At 49.8% G+C, this 16,378-nt stretch overlaps 1 protein-coding gene across 12 annotated transcripts in view; it reads left to right on the forward strand.

Annotated features, from left to right (window-relative positions):
• The window catches only part of WIZ (WIZ zinc finger), a 165,534-nt gene that overhangs the window by 72,552 nt on the left and 76,604 nt on the right, over positions 1-16,378 (forward strand). For 4 of the 12 annotated variants that reach the window (XM_032775526.2, XM_075061014.1, XM_032775527.2 and 1 more), the window contains exon 2: positions 10,488-10,580. The exons of 6 other annotated variants lie outside the window; for them this stretch is intronic. In XM_032775526.2, coding sequence (XP_032631417.1) covers positions 10,488-10,580 — 93 coding nt within the window. Of the gene's footprint in view, positions 1-6,583; positions 6,803-10,487; positions 10,581-16,378 lie in introns of those variants that run through there. 2 more of the 12 variants (XM_075061015.1, XM_032775536.2) reach the window with 2 other exon arrangements.

Below are 16,378 nucleotides of genomic sequence, written 5' to 3' on the forward strand. Positions count from 1 at the left end.
TAAGGCTTGGGATTCACCTAATTGGAATGGATATGAGCAAGCACTCGAAGAGGAAAAGACGGTTACTCACCTTTGTAACTGTTGTTCTTCGAGATATGTTGCTCATATCCATTCCAAAACCCGCCCTCCTTCCCCACTGTCAGAATAGCTGGCAAGAAGGAACTGAGGAGCGGACGGGGCGGCAGGTGTATATATTCGGTGCCATACCGGCGCCACGCCAGTGGGCGCCCAGCCGACCCACCGAGTGTTGCTAGGGTAAAAATCTTCTGACGGACGTGCACACAGCGCGCGCACACCTAATTGAAATGGATATGAGCAACACATCTCGAAGAACAACAGTTACAAAAGTGAGTAACCATCTTATCCTGAAGGCCAAGGGCAGTCTATGACCTATCCTAGACCTGCAAGACCTGAACCGCTTTCTAGCAAATCTGAACTTCCGCATAGTCTCCCTGGCCTCTATCATCCCGCTCCCTGGATCCAGGAGACTGGTATGCTGCCCTCGATCTGAAAGATGCATACTTTCACATCGCCATCTTTGAGGGTCACAGACACTTCCTCCGGTTTACAGTAGGTCCCAACAGTTATCCGTGTGCGGTCCTCTTGTTTTGGCCTAGTGACAGTATCATGAGTATTTACCAAGTGCATGTAGGTGGCTGCCTACTTCAGGTGTCGTGGTGTCTAGATCTACTCATACCTCGATGACTGCCTAGATAGGGGAAGAGCCAGGTCCAAAGGAATGTCACAATGCTTGTTAGCCACCTGCCATCATCTTGATCTGTTGGTGAACGACAAGTCCACGCTAGTTCTGGTACAGAGGTTTGAGTTCATTGGAGCGGTGCTCAACTTGACCTGCGCCAGGGCATTCCTGCCACTGGAGAGATTCAGGGCACTGATGGACCTCATCGCAGAAGTGTATGCCTTTCCCCTGACCATGGCCAGGATTTGCCTGTGCCTACTAGGTCACATGGCAGCATGTACATATGTGTTGCACCATGCCAGGCTCTGGATGTGACCCCTGCAGCAGTGGCTGGCAACAGTCTTCTCCCAGTCAAAGGACCACCTGGAGAAGGTCATCACCATCCCTGCAATGGTGCTTACATCGCTGCTACTCCAGGAAAGTCCTGGAAGGAGTTCCCTACATCAGCACTCCTTACTCAGTTGAGTTGGTTTTGGATGCCTCGGCTCTTGGCTGTAGGGTGCACCTCTGCGCTCTCCAGAGTCAGGGTATGTGGTTCCCAGAGGAATGATGCTACACATAAATGTCAAAGAGCTCAGGGCAGTGTGCAGAGCATGAGTGATCTTCCTACCTCACCTGTTGGGCAGAGTGGTCAGAGTCCTCACAGATAACATGGCCTCAGTGTTATACATGAACAGGCAAGATGGGTCACAATTTTTGGCCATCTGCCAAGAGGCACTCACCTGGAGGTAGCTGGCATGATCTTCCAGCGGTGGGGAACTCCCCAAGTGGATTTGTTGACCACCAGGCAGAACAGGAGGTGCCACAGGTTTTGTTCCAGATGGAGCCTGAACAAGGGCTCCCTCTTATACGCCTTCCTCCTGCTGTGGGTGGGAAGCCTGATGTATGCGTTCCCTCCAGTTCCGCTCATCAGCAAGGGCCTACCGAAAATCAAGAGGGACACGGTGCAGGTTATCATGATTGCCACAGCATGGCCTCACCAGCACTCATTTGGGATGCTATCAGGCTTGTCAGTGACCCCTCCCTGGACCCTGCTGAACTGACCGGACCTGCTTCTCACAGGATTACGGCTGACTCTTGCACCCAACCTTGTGTCCCTCCACTTCATAGCGTGGATGTTGCATGGTTGAATCCAGATGAATGGGCCTGTTCAGAAGGGGTCCAGAAGGTTCTCCTTGAGAGTAGAAAGTCCTTGACTAGGCAGACCTACCCGGCAAAGTGGATAGGGTTCTCCCACTGGGTGGCTGAATGGGGTATCTCCCCTTCACGTTCTTCAGTGCAGTCGATCTTGGACTACCTGCTTCATTTAAGGCTCCAGGGCCTGCTTCATTTAAGCTCCTACCTGCTTCATTTAAGGCCTGGCGCAATCCTGTATCAGGGTGCATCTGACGACCATTTTGGCCTTTCATCCGCCAATCCAGGGGCAGAAGGTGTTCTCCCATGACATGATGGTCAGGTTCCTTAGAGGCCTTGAGAGGCTCTTTCCTCAAGTCCAGTCCCTGACTCCTCTGTGGAATCTCAACTGGGTTTTGTCCAGGCTCACGGGTGCCCACATTTGAGCCTTTGGCTTCATGCTTCCTATCTCACCTATCGTGGAAGGTAGCTTTCCTGGTGGCGGTGATGTCGGCAAGGTGAGTCTCCAAGCTGCGAGCCCTGACCTCAGAACCGCCGTACATGGTCTTCTATAAGGACATGGTCCAGCTCTGGCCCCACCCAGCCTTCCTTTCCAAGGTGGTGTCTGCTTTCCACATGAGCCAGGACATCTTCCTTCTGGTCTTCTGCCCTAAGGCCCATGAGACTAGTGAAAAGAGGCGCCTTCATGGTTTGGACATAAGAAGGGCTCTGGCTTTCTACCTAGATTGGACAAAACCTTTCCATAAGTCAACTCAGCTTTTCATCTCTACCACTAATAGGATGAAGGGCCTCCCAGTGTCCACACAAAGGATTTCTAACTGGATCACCTCTTGCATTTGGGCCCGTTATGAGTTAGCGGGAGTTCTGCCACTGCCGATCGTCAGGGCCCACTTGACTAGAGCGCAGGCATCCTCGGCAGCCTTCCTGGCACACTTCCTGATCCAGGACATCTGTTGAGCCGTGACGTGGTCCTCGGTTCACACATTCACGGCCCATTATGCCAGCACTCAGCAGGCCAGGGAGGATGCTGGGTTTGGCATAGCTGCGTTGCAATCTATATGTCCATGAACTCCTACCCACCTCCGAGGGGTACTGCTTGGGAGTCACCTAAGTTGAATGGACATGAGCAATCACTCGAAGAAAAGACAATTACCTTTTGATCTTGGGAGACAGACCAGTCCTCACTTATAGACAGCCCCACAACCTGAAGCAAGTACTCTTCAGCAACCACACAACAAAAACACACACTAACCCAGGAACCTGTCCTTGCAACAAAGCTCAATGCCAATTCTGTCCACATATCTAGCCAAGTGACACCATCATGGGACCTAATCACATCAGCCACGCCATGAGGGGCTCGTTCATCTGCACGTATACCAATGTGATATATGCCAGCAATGCTCCTCTGCCATGTACATTGGCCAAACGGGACAGTCTGTACACACAAGAATAAATGGACACAAATCAAGAATCATAACATTCAAAAACCAGTAGGAGAACACTTCAGCCTCTCTGGTCACTCAGTAACAGACTTAAAGCTGGCAATTTTGCAACAGAAAACCTTCAAAAACAGACTCCAACGAGAAACTGCTGAACTAGAATGAATTTGCAAACTAGATACCATTAACTTGGGCTTGAATAGAGACTGGGAGTGGCGGGGTCATAACATGGGGAAATAGATTCAATTTGTGTAAAGTATCCTCACACCTTCTTGTCAACTGTCTGGAGTGGGCCATCTTGGTTATCACTGCAAAAGTTTTTTTTTTTTTTTCTCTCCTGCTGATAATAGTTCATCTTAATTAATTAGCCACTTAGAGTTGGTAAGGTAACTTCCACCTTTTCATGTTCTCTGTATGTATATATGTCTTCTTACAATATGTTCCATTCCATGCATCTGATGAAGTGGGCTGTAGCCCACAAAAGCTTATGCTCAAATACAGGGCCAGCTCCAGGCACCAGCGGAGGAAGCATGTGCCTGGGGCAGCATTCCATCCATTCTGGGGGCGGCACAGTCCCGGTGGGTTGTTGTCTTTTTTTGTGCTTGGGGCAGCAAAAATGGTAGAGCCGGCCCTGCTCAAATCAATTTGTTAGTCTCTAAGGTGCCACAAATACTCCTGTTCTTTTTGCGGATACAGACTAACACGGCTGCTACTCTGAAACCTTTTCCATAACTGGTGTTCTTCGAGATGTGTTGCTCATGTCCATTCCATAACCTGCCCTCCTTCCCCTCTGTCGGAGTTTTCGGCAAGAAGGAACTGAGGGTGGGGGAATCAGTGGTGCCCTATATACTGCAGCATGTGCACACCACTCCAGGGGGCGCCAGAGCCAGTCCCCTACGGATACTGCTGAGGGAAAAACTTCCGACACTGGTGCATATGGCGAGCCCACACACCTAAGTTGAATGGACATGAGTAACACATCTTGAAGAACACCAGTTACGGAAAAGGTAACTGTCTTTTTGCTGTGGCTGCTGTTGGAGTCTGCTGGGTATTAACACTACTCTGCTACCTAGATAGTTATAACTGAGTATTTCCCCAGATGTGTGATAGAAGACAATGATCTAGACCAGCCAGTCCTGCTAACCTGCATGGATTTGTGTGTGCTTGGGAGAAGCTGTGAATGCTGGGAGTAGTATATATGGTAGCTAAATGATCATGAGCCACTAAAACAACTTCCCCTGCATTCATTGTCTGCAGGTATTTGAACCTAGCACCTCATATTTGAAAAGCAGGAGTCCTTTCCTGCTTGAGCTAAAGGTCCAGCTCTGTTAGCCCCAGAGACAGTACAGACTCATTAACCTCAGTATGTAATGTGGCCACTAGAGGGGGACAGATCCACCCATTGTCAGTGTGAGTTACACAAACTCTGATTAGAAATAAAATTATATTCAAACACCGGAGTCCTCCAGGTGCTTGGACAAGTAAGTGCTTATTTTACTACCAAGTTAGCACATCCAGCACCACCTCCTCTCTTCTTTCAGCATAGATATTCTTCTCCTCTTCCTGCCATCTGTTGCTGAAACCACTTTATGAGAAGTCTCTACCTCTGTAACTGCTCAGACGTCTCACAGGAGAGCAAGTATGGAATATGTGAATGATTCAGACCTCTATCAGAGGCAGGATCCCACAGCAGATGGGTTGCTGAGGTGAAATACAGAGTTAGATGGGCACGTGCATCATTTACATAGTAGAAAGTGGGATACTGAGCTGTTGGTCTCCCCGGCAAGGCAGGAAATAGGCACTAGGCTGACGGTCTGTTCCAGCATGACAGTTCCTGGTGGAGAATGCACTCACCTCCTTACTCTTAATATTGAACCCTAAGAGGAGAGGAATAGTAATTTGGGGACTGCACTGGGAAGGGTTCCTCCTGCCATGGGCTGTGTGTTTGGCTGGCTGAGCAATAATACTGTGTGCTGCAGAGGAAGGCTGTGGGCTGGAGTCCTGTGATTTCTAGGGGAAGCAGAGAACAAGGCAAACTACTGTCTGATATCATGCAAGCCATTGGCAAGAGCCAATCAGGAAGTCTGAGTTCAGCAGCCAAAGTGCTGAACAGTTAAGTCAAGGGTTACCGCCAGGCTTAATTAAACCTGGTGAGACCTTAGTGTGTGCTCCTGGGGAAAGGTGTGTTGCTAGGTATTTTCACAGCACTGCAGGACTTCGGCTCCATTACCCTTTAGATTTGGGTAGTGCATTTGTTATTGTCCTTTATCAATTTGTTTGCTTTCTTACAACATGAAACCAGGTGTGGGCAAACTACAACCCGCAAGCTATTTTAAGCTGGCCCGCGAGTCGCATCACGCCACTTGGCCCTGCTCCAGCACTCCAGCCAGGGCGATGGGTTGGGGACCGCACCACGTGGCTCCCAGAAGGTGCAGCATGGCCCTACTCTGCATCCTGCATGCTCCAGGGGCCCCCTCTGGTGCTCCAATGGGAGCTGCAGGAGCGATGTCTGAGGATGGGGCAGCATGCAGAGCCACCTGGCCATGCCTCTGCTTAGGAGCCATAGAAGAGCCATGCTGCTGCTGCTGCTTCCGGGAGCCACCTGAGGTAAGCGTGGCCAGGAGCCTGCACCCGTGAGCCTCCCCCCATGCCCCAAATGGCTTAGTCCCAGTTCAGAGCACCCTCCTGCACCCCAAACCTCTCATCCTCAGCTCCACCCCAGAGCCCACACCCCCAGCCAGAACCTGCCCCCTTCCCGCACCCTTGCCTCAGCCCTGATGCTCCAAACCCCTGCACCCTCTCCCACGTCCCAACCCCAATTTTGTGAGCATTCATGGCCCACCATATAATTTCTGTTCCCTAATGCGGCGCTTGGGCCAAAAGTTAGCTCACCCGTGATTTAAACAGATCAAGGTAGAGCCTAGAGTTGCCAACTCTGATTGAAGTTATTTCGAGGTATTTTTTTCCCCCCAACATGACATAATGTCGTTTTCTCAAAATATCCTATTAAATCCCAGAATGCTTTCAGCAATCAGTGGCAGATCAGTGCCGATTCCGGGAGACTCCAGGCGAGTCCTGGAGGATTGGCTACTCTATTGGGATCCCATGTTGCTGGGTGCTGTACAGACCCACAGAGAGAATCCCTACTGTGGAGGGACTGGGGGCCCCTGGTGTTGGGTGCTGTACAAACCCCAAGAGATGATCCCTGGCCCATCAGAATTGCCATCATAACCAGATTTTAAACCATTTATAAAGCTGCTGTGAAGCTGAAGACAGCAACAGCTAATCTCTTGCCTTCCCAAAGTGATTGCTGGGGAGACCAGCGGATGGAGAGGGAAGTATGCAGGACAGCTGCTGGAATTAGAGAGGACTGGTGAAACAAGCTCTGCTGACTGAGAGACCTCACCAGCCTTTGCCCTGACGTCACACTGAGCGTGCTTCACATCTACCAGCATCTTAAAGACTTTGACTGCCAGCACACAAGGGTCAACTTCATAATCTTCAGCTTTTGCTTCAGTAGCTTCCCCTGGTGAGATTCTTTAGACGTGCTTCTGAGCTTAAGATATTTCTCAGATCTAAATGTGAAGGACATCTGGGAGCTATGAACATTGAGAAGGACCTTAATTTAATTCCCTCCCTCTCTGCCTTGACGTGTTGCTCCAGAAACTGTCTCCAACCACTCACCCAGCCTGGATGCAGGAGGAGGTGATGTTCCACAGGCCAAATGGAACTAGTTACCTAGGCTCCAGAGTTAGCACTGAGGTGTCTACTGTCTTGCTGCCCTTCCAACTTGCTGCAGAAATTCTACAAGCCAGGCATGGTGTGCAGCAGGCTTTGAGAAGGGAAACTTTCAACGTTTTTTATTTGTGTGCATCGGGCTGTGGTGGCTTGTAAAAGTCATGGTAATATTGGTCTGTACTGTACTGTACAGCAGTTGCCAGCTCTCCTCTTCCCTGGATGCAGAGGAGCCAAGCTCAATACCTGTGGGCATGTTGGTATTTTAGTAATGGCTTGTAGATTAAGCAAAGTGACCTACGAGCGAATTTTCTGGGAGGCGAGATGGCTGAGAGTGGTTGAAACATGAGATCATGCTAATGTAAACAGTTGTGAGATGGATGTGAGCTTGACTCTTCTGTAACTAAGCTTTCCTTTAAATAACAATCTAGAGGCTGAAGTGGGTCGAAGGTTTGGTGAGACAATCCTTGTTGTATAGTAATTTAGTGGAACAACTCATTCATGGCACGGTGAATATTCTGAATGGTCCAGTGGCCATAATAGTGAGGTTGTTGACCAGACCAAAGTCTTTATAAATTTGAGGCAAATAATGATGCTTTATAACAAACTTTAAAACAGTTAGGCTGGTGGTGTTTTGAGACTCCTGGTCCATGACTGGAGCTCCTAGACTCTCTATATGGTAATGCAAATACACACTCCTGGTGCCATTCGTGCAAAGATCTCAATGCGTTTTGCACATAATTAGCCTCCTAGCACTCTTGGGAGGTGGGAACTGTGCCCATGTAATAGATGGAAAGGCAGAAGGTAGAACAGAACCCAGGAATCCTGACCCCTAGACCTCTGCTCTAACCATTTAATAACACTCTGCCTGAAATTATACCATTCTGAAATTTAGTTTTGTTTTATAAACATGTTCCTCCCATGGTCTCTGGTCATTGTGTGGCACTGTGTCAGTGTCAGCACTGAAAGACTCTTGCAGTTGAGACTATCGTTGGCCTGGCTCAGAGGAGACCATCCTACGAGCTTGCTTCCAGCTAGCCTAAAGCTGCCTTTTGGGTTCATGTCTCCCATCTTGGGAGAGGAGAAATCATGGCTAGCTGACTGTTGCATGCACACCCTAGCATATGACCGGGTGGCAGAGCAACTGTGGGGCATTGCCAAAAGCAGTGCCATGAGAAGATAGAGGCCGCAGGTCCAGTATAATGAGGCCCAGATGGCAGCAGTTCATCCTACTGAGAAAGGAAATGTGCCTGTTTACAAAGTGCACTTCTGAATCCTAGGGACTCCGCCCAGCCTGGCACAGGAGCACCTTGCAAATTAGTCGTTAAAGGAGGTGCTAAGCAGACTCTGAGAACTACACAGAGCAAAGAGGAGCAGTGCAGGTGGTGCCTGGTAAATTGCTGGGATCTCAAGGTTTCTGACGAAGTGGGTATTCACCCACAAAAGCTCATGCTCCAAAACGTCTGTTAGTCTATAAGGTGCCACAGGATTCTCTGCTGCTTTTAAGGTTTCTTGAGCAAACCTAGCACCTTGGCACAGCTGCAGAGGTAGCAGTGAGCCAGTTTGGAGGTGGAGGAGGGGTTCTGTACAGCAGGTACGCAGCTCTTCACTGAGAAATGTTCCAAAAGGGTAGATCTTGATTCCAATATCACGTTGTAACCTCTACCCCACCTTTTAAAGTTTTGTATCTACGTTCTAATGTGTCCTTAGCCTTTGTAGCTCAATGAGAGAGTGGCTTTCAAGTAGGCACTGGAATGCAAACCTGACTTGGAATCTCTGCTTTCCTGGCATTCCTTGGTATTGCAAAGATGGCTGGGAGACTGCTATTAACTCTACCATTTGCTTTACATTGTAGCGTCCACCCCTGCAGCACAGGTGACCCAGAGCCAGCAGGGAGGTAGGTGGACCTAGATCTCCAGAGATGGAACCTTGAGGTCCAGAGATGGGGAAGAGCAGAGAGGGTCTATTCCTGGAAATGCACAGAGACACAAATAGGGACTCTGAGTTGATGTGCCAGTTGTAGAAGCGCAAATGAGAGTTGGTATGAAAAGATAGGCTAAGGCACTGATGCAGGAATGTGTTAAGAATGAGAGGGAGATGTGCAGGGAAAAAGACAGATCCAGTAGGAATTATTTAAAGGAATATGAAAATGTCTGCTGCTTTGACCCAGCATCTGCATCCTTCATGCCCTGATAATGACTAGTAGTGCAATAATTCAGGGCAACAGCAATTATGAGACTGTCCTCCTACACCCCCACTTCTTCCTAACCTTTTCTCAGGCATCTTACTTCTCTGCAAGAATGTGGGAAGGAAAATGTGGCCAAATGAGAGGCACTTGCAAGAGAATAGCCCCAGTGCCCTACCCTGGTTTGTATGTTAGAACTTAGTGCAGCTTGTTTGTGTGTAACAAAGTTTATTCTTTGCATACTTTGCACATCAGCAATACTGCCCTTCAGCATCAGTACAAAAGCAGTTCACACCTCCATGAACTCACTTGCTGTAAGGACATAACCTCATCCAGAATATAGCTCTGATCCCACAGTAATCCACTCCTTCAAGAACTTCTTTGCTGGGCCAATAAATGGAATTGTCTAAGAGAGGCTTGTTTTAAAACAGAAGTTATATTCACTTCACTTGATCAGGATCTAATTCTCTAGTGTGTGGACATATCATTCCTTATTTGTGCATAATGCTGACAACCTCAGATGGAACTGCTTGGCTGGCTGGCTGGCTATTCATGGGTGCTGTCAGTCTGGCTGCCTTAACGCTCTGCTGTTCACTTGCTTTCACATATGTTATGCAAAGTGCAGCCGGCAGATACATTAGTGACTAAACAGTCCTTCCAGCTCAGCAGACACATCCATCTAGCTTTCAATCTCCTGAACATATGTTCCACCATCTTCCCGCACCTGCTGAATGTATTGCTCAATCTGTGTGTCTGCCGTGGCAAGGAGAAATATGAGGTCATCTCCAGGCTGAAGGGAAAGCGTGTCCATGCTCTTGCTGCCTAACATCTGTGCAACATTTCATGTTGATCACCCAGCTATCTTGCCCTGCTCTGACCCTCTCCAGCAGAGATAGATGGGAATGTCCTGAAATGGCTCAGGACTTTCCTCTTGCACAAAACTGAAACTGCTATTATCCTATTCGGTAGTCATACAGTGCCTTTGGCAGAGCTAGTGAGGCAGTGGAGGCTGGTGCCCCACCAGTATGCAGACAGCACCCAGTTCTGCATAACTTTAATGCCAAACATAAATGACTCAATTTCCCTGCTTGCACAGTGCCTAGAATTGGCATCTCAGTGAAGCAAAACCCCAAAAAGCTGAGGTGAAGCCAGGGGGAGCACCCTTCCTCATAACTACTCCCATTTTCAGGGGCATCTGTACCTAAATGGATTTAACAATTTACAGCCCTGGGAGCTTCCGTCAGCTCTGGCCTGAATAGCCACAGCAGCAAAACACCTCTTCCTCCACCCACAGGTGGCCAGAAGGTATCGCCCAGTTTGGGTCTGGACATGATGATCTGCACTTTACATCCACATCAAGCTCAAAGAAAAGATGCTCACCAAAAAGGTGAGTAGCGATTGGATGTCTAACATAGTGAATGCTAGTGAAAATGGGGTAGGATCAGAGGTTAAAATAGAGAAAGAACAAGTTAAAAATTTCTTACAAAGGTAGATGTCTTCAGGTCACCAGGACTGATGAAATACATCCTAGAATGCTCACAGAGCTGTCAGAGGAGCTATCTGAGCCATTAGCCATTACCTCTGAAAAGTCATGGAAGCTGGGAGAAATTCCAGAGGACTGGAAAATGGCACTACATTTGCCTATCTATAAAAAGGGAAATAAGGACAACTCAGGGAATTACAAACCTGTCAGCTTAACTTCAGTACCCAGGAAGATAATAGAGCAGATAATTAAGCAGTCAATTTGCAAACACCTAGAAGATAAGTTGATAAGTAACACTCAGCATGGACTTATCAAGAACAAATCATTTCAAACTGACCTAATAGCTTTCTTTGACAGAGTAACAAGCCTTGTGGATGGGGGGAAGGAGTAGATGATATGATATATCTTGACTTTAGTAAGACTTTTGATACTGTCTTCTCATAAACAACTTAGGGAACTACAACCTGGATTGAGCTACTATAAAGTGAGTGCATAACTGGTTGGAAAACCGTTCCCAGAGAGTAGTTATCAATGATTCAGTCAAGCTGGAAAGCCATATTGAGTGGGATCCCGCAGGGATCGATTCTGTTCAATATCTTCATCAATGATTTAGACAAGGGCAGAGAGAGGACACTTATAAAGTTTTTCGGATGATACCAAGCTGGGAGGGGACCTACAGACTGAATTTTTTTCCAGAAATGCTGATTCCACTTGTTCTCAATGGAAGATTTGGATGACGTTGTAAACTGGAGTAATAGTAATACGATGAAATTTAATAGTGAAAAGTGCAAGGTCCTGCATTTAGGGAGTAATAACAAGAATTTTAGTTATAAATTGGGACGCGTCGTTGGGAGTAATTTAGTATACAGAGGAGTGAGATGGGACTTGGTTGTGTATGTTTGATCACATGGTTGTGATATGAACCTCGGCACTTGTGTGATCTGGCCGTAAAAATATAATGTGGTTTGGGAGATCAGGCCTGAGGTTTTACAGGGGTGATAGATAAGAGATTATCCTTACAGGTACTGGTGAGACCTCATCGGAATATTGTGTGCAGTTTGGTCATGTTAAGAAGGATTAAACTTGTGAACGAGCTTAAAAGGGTGACTTTGAATTTTCGAGAATGAAAAGCACTGGTCTTGTGAAAGGAACGTGAATAGTTTGGAGCTTGTGGTTAGCCTAACCCAAGAGTTGGCCGGAAGATTTGATTGCTCTTTTACTTCGGAAGATAATACAGAAAGGCTGGAAGATTTATATGTGCCTCGAAAGGAGGCTAACCTTCATTTATTACAAAAGCTGTATTCAAATGTGGCAGTGTGCTTTTTGGTACCTCACAGGAGTTTCTTGTTTAGTTGGTGTTTATTTTGTGAGTGGCGTGGTTTTTCTCTTCCACAGAAAAGCTATGGCTCTTGTCTCTGGAAGATGGGGGTATCTAGTTTCTAAACTTGGCCGGTGTTCATCAGGGCGCGTAGTGGGGGCCTCACCCTATCTGGCTTTAGCCTTGCTACTGTAGTTTTGAGGGGATGGTTTAGGAGGATCCAACTTTTTTGGCTCTTTGGCATGCTCTCACTATAATTTGCCGGATCACGCGGTGTGCTGCGTGTTCGTCTGGGTAGGTAGTGCTATGCTCGGTTAGCTGAGAGGGTCTGGTTTGTCTCGGCGTGTGCGTAGTGGGTCTGGTCTTGTGGGGATTCTCGCGCGTTGCGGTCTGTGCGTCCGAGCTTGTAGGTGCGATATACTTTGCTTGCTTGTGCGGAGGTCGTCGTCTTCTGATCCTTCCGTCTAGGTCTTCCGTGCTGCCCACCTGCCCGGAGCTGGCTGGGGGATGCACTGCTATTCTCAGCCTCTGTCCTTTCCGGTCCTCCTCCTGTCCTGCGCTTGTGGCCAGTCTCTGTCACGGTTTATATGCTTAGCCCTCCGGTGCACCGTTGTGGGGCTCCCCGGAGAGGTATGTTTCTTGGTTCTCTTGTCCAACGCGGTCTTTGGTCTGGGGTGCTTTGTTGCTCTGCATTGTACCGGTTGTAGTGTACGCTGTCAACGTTGGTGATCCTTTCCATATCGATTTTTGTTGTGCACAAGCGGCCAAACTTGTTGCATGTTCCCGAACTGCGCAATGGATCTTGTTGCTGGTTCTGGTGGTGAATTGATGTGGTTATGTTAATACTGATCCAAAATACGGGATGGTCTGGTATAGTACTCTTGTGGCCTGTTTATATATGATATTTGCAGTTTCGTTATATTTTTTTGGATTGATGGTTCGTGTTTGTATAATTGGCTAAAGCCATCTGAGGGAAGCATTTCGGTCAACTTCAAATATATTTAGCTAAGTGAAACAAACGGAAAGTTAGCAAGCACGATCACTTGTTTTTACTTGATTTTGTAAACTTTGTATCACTGATTGAACATGCTAAATAATGGCTCACTTAATCATCGGATGAACTAGGCGAACATCATCACCTCCTGCTCTTTCTGACCCGCAGTGCTGTTTATGTCCCCAATCTCTAAATGGGAATAAATATGAAAGGAGGGTTGATTGTATAAGTCCCATGTGATGAAAACGATTGTACACGCATCTGTAATAAGCTGAAGATGAACTAATATCATGTTAGGAGATGTGCTATATCTAGTTAACATGTTCTTCCAAGTTGAATTAACAGAGTTCAAGTGAAGTTGTTAATCCAGTGGTTACTTGGTTGCTACTTGTCTTGGCCCATCAGCTTCTTTTCATTAGCCACAACACCACTTGATGCCAGTCAATGAGCTTCTAAGTTTCAGGGTGTTTGGGGGAAAGGAATGTGAGATGGTTAGTTAGGGGTACGGTGAATAAGGAAGTAATTGGTCCTGTAGGAATCAGTCATTCTTCCAGCTCCCAATCGACAGCTCTTCCTGAGAACCTCGTATGAGCAACCGCAGAGGATAACCTCGATCATCACTCATGTAGCTGTTGTTCTCACTTTCATTCAAGGTTGGAGATGGGCTAGTTTTGTACAACTTTGCCAGGTTGCGTTGCAGGGAGAAGTTAAAGGACAATGGGAGATGGGATGGGAGGAGAAGTTAAATACAGTGGGTATGGTATCCCTCCCCCTTGCGTCAGTGGGGTTATGTGCCCGTAGTTTGCACTGGGTAAGAGACGTCCCTTGGGTAGTATAGGGAGGAGGAGCTCCCCTCAGCCCCCTGTCGGTCTGAGAGGGTCGGACGGGACAGGCAGAGTTTTTTCAAACATCCTGGCGGTAGGGTGGGGGGGAAGGCGGGCACACAGCGGGACCATGTGCGGGGATTGGTAGGGCACGAGTGCTTGGATGGCTGGAGGCGCTTCACTATCTGGTCGTGAGAGCCGGGGCACACGGGCCAGGTCGGCCGCGGCCTGTCTGCCAGCTCAAGTCCCTGCAGAAACCGTAATGCTCGGTGTAGCCTAGGTCAGATCTTGTAATCTGTCTGCGTTTCGCGGCGGTTCCCGGCCCTGCTTCCTCGGGGCGAAGGCCGCAGGTGCCCATTGGAGGACCGCAGCCTGGTCCAGTGCGGGAGTGCCGCCTCTGGAGAGGCTGGTCGAAGGGCCTGCTCCAGGAAGTTGAACTTGAGGTAGTAGCGGGCGGTGATGTGAAAAATAGCGCTCGGAAGTGGCGGTTCGGGTCGCGGCTCTTCGTTCAGTTGTCGCTCTCGCCAATCCACCTGCTTGCCAGCGCGTCTTGCCCGCACACGGTTGATGCGCGCCACCGCCGGAACTTGCGTCTGTGCCTGCGCCCTCCCGGCCCGATTGGCTGAGGAAGCCGCGGTAGCCGATGAGGATTTGATTATGTAGCCGAGCGCCGGTCCCCTGCCCTCGCCGTCCAGGGACTGAGCGAACGGCTTGTGGGAGGCCAGCGGGCCCCGGCAGAGGTGGGCTGCGGCTGTGAGAGCTGGCGCACCTCCCCGGTCGCCGAGCGGCGCGCGCCACCGCCTCGGGCAGGCTTCCGGCCTCCAGGAATAGCCGGAGGCAGGGTTCCGGGGCTCGTCGGCGCATTGAGGGGGGAAGCCTGTCGCCAGGTCCAGGTATGGGCGCACGGGCGCCGTCCCCCCGCCGGCTCGCCTCCCCGGCCCTGACGCTCAGGCGGCGGCTGCAACAGCTAAACGGGCAGCTTGGGGAAGTACTCGGGCCTCCGCTGCAAGCGGGGTGCCGCTCGTGAAGTGCTCGGGCAGCACCCCAGCTCACGGTCCCTGCAGGTAGTGGCCGGATGTAGCGGAAGAGGAAGCCCGTTCGACGGGTTTGAGGACGCAAGCGCCCTTGTTTTGCTGTCCCGCAGCATCCGCCGGGCTGCTGCTGCGAAGAACATGCGCCAGTGGAAGCGGGTGCCGAGTCCGCTACCTCGACTCTAACCGTGCCGCGCCGCTGGTCACATTACACCTTGCCCCGCCCGACGTTCAGCTCCACGATCTCCGGGAAGGCGGACGAGCCCGCTGGGCCCCCCGAGCCGCGAGCCCCGCCGCCGGGACACCGCGCGCCCGCCCGTTCCCGGGCAAACCCCGGGCGCTGTCTCGTCAGTCCCCATTCCCGCCCGGGGAGCGAGGCCCGCTGGCCGCCTCCTGCCCCTACTCCGGCGGGGTGCAGCCGCTTTCTCCCCCCCCGTCTTTGCCCGGCCGGTCCTGGAACCGAGCAAAAGCCGGGCCTTTCGGCCCCTCTTCGCCAAAGTCCTGCTACCGCGCCCGCGCTGGCAGAAGGCGCTCCGTGCGGCGCTCTGGCAGCGTCTCCTCTGGCCCGTTTTCCCATTCCCTCTTGCGGGCGCGGGCTGAGTTGCAAGCCGCTCCTTCAAAGTCTGAAGTCGCGTGAAGGAGTCGCCGCCTCGGCCTCGTTATCTTTCCGCCCGTCACTACTGCCGCTGGGTGGCCGACTCCTGGTGTTCGGGCTGAGAGGTCGAGTCCCCCCTTCGCTATGCAGCTGGGGCGTGGTTTATGTTACGCTGCGTGCACTTCAGGCTCGAGAGGCGGTGGGTGGGTGCTGGAGGCAGAGCTGAGTCGTGAAGAGACTCTCGACTCAGGATCTATCGAAAGGAGGTGGGATTTGTACGAACTGACGTACCTCTCCCTACCCCAATTCGTGTAGGAGACGGACAGAGCCGCCTGTGTCTCCTTTCCGCTAATCCACCGCAAACCATGCCGGAGTCCCCTTTCCCATAGATGTGGTCCAGCCTGGGAGATTAACTGGGAAATATTTTACTTGGGTCATTTGGCCTCATCCAGTAACGATCATCAAAGTAGGTTAGCCGCTGACCTTACACAGCGGCCGGCAGGAAAGTCGAGGGATGTAATTGGCTTGGTCATACATACTTTCCGGCATAATGATTATAGCACAATTTGGTATGTGCTACAAGTTCCTACTGTTATGAAATAAACTTCAGACAAATTTATTCCTTTGGTGCTGGTACTTTCAAAAATGTAATTCCTTCCACTTTGGGTTCCAAAGCTGTTTTCTCAACATCCGCCTATGTTGTTTCACATGGGGTTCCTCGCATCTTCTTTTCCTGGATAGAATGAGCTGGACTCCCGTCCTTCCTCAGGTTGCAGAATACTACTCTCCTTTCTCACTACAATTTGGTGTTATTTCGTTTCTTATCATTATATCTTTACCTATCAGCACAATTGCAAAATCTGAAATTAAAATTAAAAGTGTTATGATGGGTGAAAACATGGATTAATCCCGCGTCGTTAAGGGATGGCCGTTTGTTGAT

The sequence above is a fragment of the Chelonoidis abingdonii genome, chromosome 26, assembly GCF_003597395.2.
Source record: "Chelonoidis abingdonii isolate Lonesome George chromosome 26, CheloAbing_2.0, whole genome shotgun sequence".
Classification (NCBI taxonomy): domain Eukaryota; kingdom Metazoa; phylum Chordata; order Testudines; family Testudinidae; genus Chelonoidis; species Chelonoidis abingdonii.